This window comes from Lissotriton vulgaris, chromosome 1_1 (genome assembly GCF_964263255.1).
Source record: "Lissotriton vulgaris chromosome 1_1, aLisVul1.2, whole genome shotgun sequence".
NCBI lineage: Eukaryota > Metazoa > Chordata > Amphibia > Caudata > Salamandridae > Lissotriton > Lissotriton vulgaris.
Window position 1 is genome coordinate 1046588234 of NC_141685.1, and position 6000 is coordinate 1046594233.

The 6000-nt window shown below is 45.1% G+C and overlaps 1 protein-coding gene across 2 annotated transcripts in view; it reads left to right on the top strand.

The window, feature by feature from the left end:
• Nucleotides 1-3020, top strand: part of ECSIT (ECSIT signaling integrator) — a 138670-nt gene extending 135650 nt beyond the window's left edge. For both annotated transcript variants that reach the window (XM_086962620.1, XM_086962629.1), the window contains exon 8: nucleotides 2256-3020. In XM_086962620.1, the coding sequence (XP_086818746.1) occupies nucleotides 2256-2476 (221 nt within the window). In that variant the 3' untranslated portion in view covers nucleotides 2477-3020. The remainder of the gene's footprint in view (nucleotides 1-2255) is intronic.
• The last annotated feature ends 2980 nt before the right edge of the window (nucleotides 3021-6000 follow it).

The window sequence follows — 6000 nt, forward strand, 5'->3', positions numbered from 1 at the left end:
AAAGTGTGTTAAAAAAAAAAGTCAGTGGTGGTCCCATCGTTGTAGACTGAGCATAAGACCCCAAACAACACTCCAGCCTGTTTCATTGGGCATCAAATGGCAGAGACTGTTGTTCTGCAAGCAGCTCAAAGGAGGCTCCAGTATCTGACCTCTGCATGCACTGCTTCCCATGACAGTGAAGGGAGGCAAATGGATAACATTGAGAAGCGAGTATATTTAGTGTGTGCTGCTTCTAGCTGGGCTGTTATGCCCTGGCTGTTCTCATTAGGTGCAATGCCAGATGTGGTTGAACTTTTGAAACTGATACTGGAAAAAAAAAGCACAGCAATGTAAAATCTTGCAAGAGGGCGAGCGAGCCGCTATTGGACATAGCCAACACCGGTATTATGCAGCTGGTGGAGGCAGCAGTCCTTCTTGAGCAGTGTTGGTTGAGATGCTTATTGTTTAGGCAGGAGGTCCAAAGCAAGACCTCAGTCAATGGCAAGACTCTCTTTGAATGACATCTGAATGAAGATCTCCAGCATATCCAAGCAGACCACAATACTGCAAGGTTCAAGCCCATTGTTCAGCTATGTAGCTATTGTTCAGCTACATGGCCAGCAGGCCTTTTATGGAGCTAGAAACAGAAGCCAATTTAGTGTCAAGAATGTAAACCATACCCTTACTTGCCCGACTAGCTACATCAGCAGTCATACTGCCGGATGTACTAACCGCAGCCACTGTAAATGGTTCCACACCCATTGTCATATGCTGAGCAGCCATTGCATCGCGAAGGGGAGAAAGCAGTCCAAATTGCAAGACCCCAATAGGTGCACTGACTCCTCTCAGACACTGGCCTCAGTTCGATGCCCAGTGGGTGGGAGAATATTTGCTATTCTCAACAACTGGAACACTAAAACATGAGACAGATGGGTCCTTAACCTTGCACTACATGGTCATACCCTAGGCCTCATCCAGAGGCCCTGCAGGTTCCACCATGCATTACTAGGCACCAACACCTCTGCTACCTTCAAAGATCCTAGGATATGTCTTGTTTTTCCAGAACTGCAAATAATTGATTGCTAAAACATATGGAATAACTTCTTTCAATTGAAAGGTGAAGCCTAACTTTTCATAATTGCTCCTCTTGTATGATAATAACTGGTTAGGGTTTTTCAGTTGATTTGATATTTTATAATATGTTATATCAACATGCAGTATTAACCATTTTTATAACTTCTGCATATCCCCAATAAAATAAATTTTTAAAAATTGCCTCAGCATCTAGGTGGCAATCAATCATTCCCTTTCTTCAGGAGGAAAGTTAAACTTCTTCTTCTCAATAAGTTCTTAAATCCTCCCCTCTAAATCATCTGACTGGCCTGATGCTCCTACCCCACACCACCCAATTAAATATGATCATCAATGCCTCAGGGAAAATTGTGCCTCTACTCTACCCCCTTCGCAACCCCCTACCTTAAGTACCTCAGAACTATATCGTCCACATATCCTACTGTCTATCATATATTTCTTTTATATACTGTTCCTATATATTTTTATTCACTCCATATGTAACTTATGTAGTTGCTGCTGTGCGAACTCTGTAAAGTGATCTGATACCTTTGGGTCAAGTTTGTGCTATACAAAACAAGGTAAATAAAATAAATAAATTGTAATACACTAGTTGCTGTTACCAGATTGAAGCATGTGAATATATGACAAATCCAACCTCCAAGAAGAAATAAGTTAGATACTCATTTGCGGCCCACCCTCCTCCCCAGGCTGAAGTTAGCCTACCATATATATACTCTTTCATGCTTGTGTTGCAATGTTGGATATTATGGTTTCTGCAGGGGGAGTGGTGATGGGTGCGCACTCACCTGATTTGTAGAAATGTGGGTGTTTGCCAATGAGGCGATTGTGCTACTTTTGTTTGGAAGTTTTCACTCGCACATAAAGTTTATGGTGCTATTTTAATGTAACCATGGGACTCCCAGCTTGGCCTCAGGTATGCTTCAAGCATGTCCATTTTTTAAAGCTAACAAGACTGTAGAACTGTACCTTAAAGGAAGAACCCTATTTTGTCTCTCTCTTTCCATTAAGTTGTAAGCAGTGAAGTTTACTGTGTGCTTTAGTAATGCCTATGGTGTTCTTTTCTCCTCTCCTCACCTCTCCTCCCCTCTCCTCTCCTCTCCTCTCCTCACCTCCCTTCCCTTCCCCCTCCCCTCCCCTCCCCACCCCACCCATCCCCTCCCCTCCCATCCCATCCCATGCAGTGGATGAAGGTCCAGTGTACGCCATGTGTATGGCTGGGTCAGGAGACCAGGCAACGCTTGCTCGGTGGATCTCCGGCTTGCAGGAAACCAACCCAGTTTTAGGCCACACCTCCGTGATATTCCGGCTAGAATCTGGGACCCGTGAGATGCAGGCCGCGTCAGAACCACTAGAACAGCACACAGATTACGTGGAGCTACGGAGACAGAAAATGACTCAATAGTTCTTGCCACTAGACCTTGTGGTGGTGCCGGGTAAAAAGAATTTGCTTCCCACGAGACTCAGCTACACAAACGTGCACCTTTGTGACATAGGAGTGAACTGTAGAACACCTTGCACAAGACCCCTCAAAAATCTTTCATATTGGTTTTAACAAATGACAGGAAAATCGATTTCACTCTGCATATAGCATCACAGCTGTGTAACAAATCAGGTGTAATAGATTCACCAAAACCAGCTGCAGAGTTAGACATTAAAAAGAACTGGACTTTTTACAGCTTAATCATCTTCCACTATGTGATTGATTTGGTCATTTTTCCTTGCTGAAAAGGTTTTAGTTGGGCCGATAGGCTCAACAACCACAATAGCTGGATTCTTATGAGAATTTCTGCACTCTGTCTTAAACTTGGAACCAGAAGAAGCTGTAAACTACGGTCAGACTTGGTAGCGACCTGTGTGTACGATAACTGCTCATTTCTTGACTATAGTATTTCCGTGTCATGAAAAGTTCTCTGAATTAAGTAATCAGTAAAATGCTTGTGCACCCATTTCCTAATCCTTCACCTGCACTATTTTACCCTTTCAACCTTTCAAAATAATTTGCCTTGATGAAGAACTCCAGTTGCACGTAAATATTTGTTTTCCAGTATGGTTTCCAATAACTCGCAGGTCCGCTTTAAAGGCGTCATTTTTGAAGATCAAAAGACAACTGAAATGCAATACAAACAGTAACAAAGCAATGTGATGTGTCACAGACAGATAAAACTGCATCCAAATGTCACTTGAAAGGTTGGAAACAGAACAAAGTTTAAGGAAAGTATTTCGGCCATTTGAGGTTGTGCCTACTAAATAGCACAGCTGACTGGTTGTTAAAGACATATTATGGGCTTACCAATAACATACAGATACTTGGAGATTGCCCATTGCTTTCCATTTGGTTGGCTTGACTGTCACTCTCATTTGTCTACTTATTATTCAAGCTGCTCATTCTTTGGTTTTGTCCCTCCCATGGAGCATAGCCTCTTTGCCATCTCTTTTGATTATCTGACTTCTTTGCTTCCACTGCTTGCTTTTCAAGCACTACCTTTTTCTTTTTTGTTACGCACTCCATGTACTAGTGTATTCTAGCTGTCTCCTGCGTGTACTTCTCTCCCACTGCACCCATTGCCACATTGCCGCTCCCTGTTGCCCATGTGCTTCTACGCCCCATGTGTTGCTCATTCGTGTGTATACCCTTGTTTCTTTTCTGCCTTGTGCTTCTCCAAGTTGCTGTCTTGCCCATTGCTTCTCCTCCACACCCCACTCTCCCTGTTGCTTCTCCCCACCGCGCCCTCCTTCTGTGTCGGCCTTACTTCTCTTCTCCACTTTTTCCCTCTGTATTGCTTCTAACCCCTCCACCCTCCATTTTTAACCCCTCTCACACCAGCACCCTCCTCTGCTGCCTGTTGCTCTTCCTCCCCACCCACTGCGTTTCTTACCACGCGCTCAAATAACCAACGCAGCGCAAACAGCAGCAGTACAAGCTGCTTTTCGCATTGAAGCGGTACAGCTCTAGCAGCTGCAGTACTCCGATTTTCCTCGTACATATGCAAATCAGCTACATGGACAGCAGCACAGCGTTTCCCTCATATATACAGAACACAACAGAATATGCAGGAACACATGCACTCACAAAACATAACAGTAACAATATGGGCAGCAGCAGTACATGTGTCTCATACAGCAAACAAATACCGGAAGGTGATTTTAAGCACACACGCCTGCATCTTCATGGACAGCATGGGTACAAAACAGACAGCAGCAGTGTAAGCTGACACGCAGTTTGACACCCACCCCCCATACCCGCATATCTAGTCACCCTAACCCCATACACGATGAGCACTAGCATTGCATGTGTCCCATGCATAGCAGCAGTGTAAGCTCTCTCACACACAGCCGGTACAACATGGGTAGTAACAGTACATGAGTCTCACAAACATTCACAATCTTACAGAGCAGGCAACAACACACGCACACAGATTATTATAAGGGAAAATAGCACTGCTTATGTCTGTCTCATACTTAGAACAGGTACAGAATAAGCAGCATTAGTGACGCACGCCATCCCATCTGCTGGTACCTTATGGGCTGTAACAATGCATGTATCTCATGCTTGTGCAAAGGTTTCAGAACAGAAAGTGACAGTTCACCTACACAAATGCATGCAAATACGCACACCAATCTTCTTTGTTCTCTATGACCTTCTGTAGTGTCATTTATTTTCAGCCATTCTAGCTTCCCCCTGCAATGCTGATGTTGGTTCCCTGACTGCAGCCAGCTTCTTTCGACCAGTCCCCTACCCCAGACCGGAGGAAACATGTGTTAGCCTATGAAAAACCTAACAGTCCTGGTGCCCCCGCGGTGTTCTATAGGAACATGTCCATCCTAAAATTGGACAAGTTAACCTTGCCGTCTACGTAGTAACCTGGCCTAGCGTTTTTCGGTTAAAGAGGCCAAGCCTGACAAACTCCCAGCACATGCTCTTACAAAATTTACTCATCGCAATGTTTTTTCCACTGCACTGTGACTCAGTGCCCCTCACTATTTATAACTTGCTATCAGTTCTGACCATAGTATGTCTGTGGGGCGAAGCAGTCGGTAGCCGGATGTCAGATCTGCTTTCATCCTAGTTCCGTGAGGTCGTTGCTGTCCAGATGTACCACTATGGCATCCGGACTTGTGAGTGCTTGCTGCATGTGTCACACTTTCGTCAGGAACTGATTCCATTTCTCACCAGGTTTTGCCTAACCACACCACTATGGTGTTGGGTGTGCAGCCATATGCCTCCTTCCAGTTTCTGTGCGCTAGCCCACCAGTCTGCCCTTGTGATGTATGAGAGGCCTAATATCCACACTAACCATCTCCCTTCACTGGTCTCTGTGGCGAGAAATTAGCCTTATGCTAGTTCTTGACAGGCCTGAGTATGCTTTAAAAGCACAGGGCTTCCATCTCCCGAGCCGTTGGATACCTTCACCCCCCAAGCCATGTGCAGCAGCAGTTGTGGCTGCCCCAATGCGGTAGGAATGGGTCCTGGAGCGCTCCGGCATTAGGCCTTCCCACGCCTATGACCTTTGCTATACGTTGGATCAAAGAAAGGTCTTGCAATGCAGAAGGGGAGTATCTTGTGATGGGTCGTCCTCTGCATCAAAACTTGCTATGCTCTGGCTAAGAAACCTCCTCCTGCTGGTTTAAGAGCTCATTCCACCAGAGCGAAGGCTCTACTACAGCATTGCCATGTGGTGTTCCAGTCTTTGACAATTTCAGGCAGCAACATGAGCATCACTGCACACTTTCACTAAGCACTACTGCCTGGATGGTCAAGTCCACATGGATGGCCTTTTTGTCACCTCTGTCCTGCAATACTTCCTGGTCTAAACTTGTCCGCAGTCCCTCTTGGGATGGTATTGCTTGGGTATCTATTCTATGGTAAGAAATCTGCGGCTGGATATCTCTATCAGATTGACAAGTTGCTTACCTTCGGTACTACCT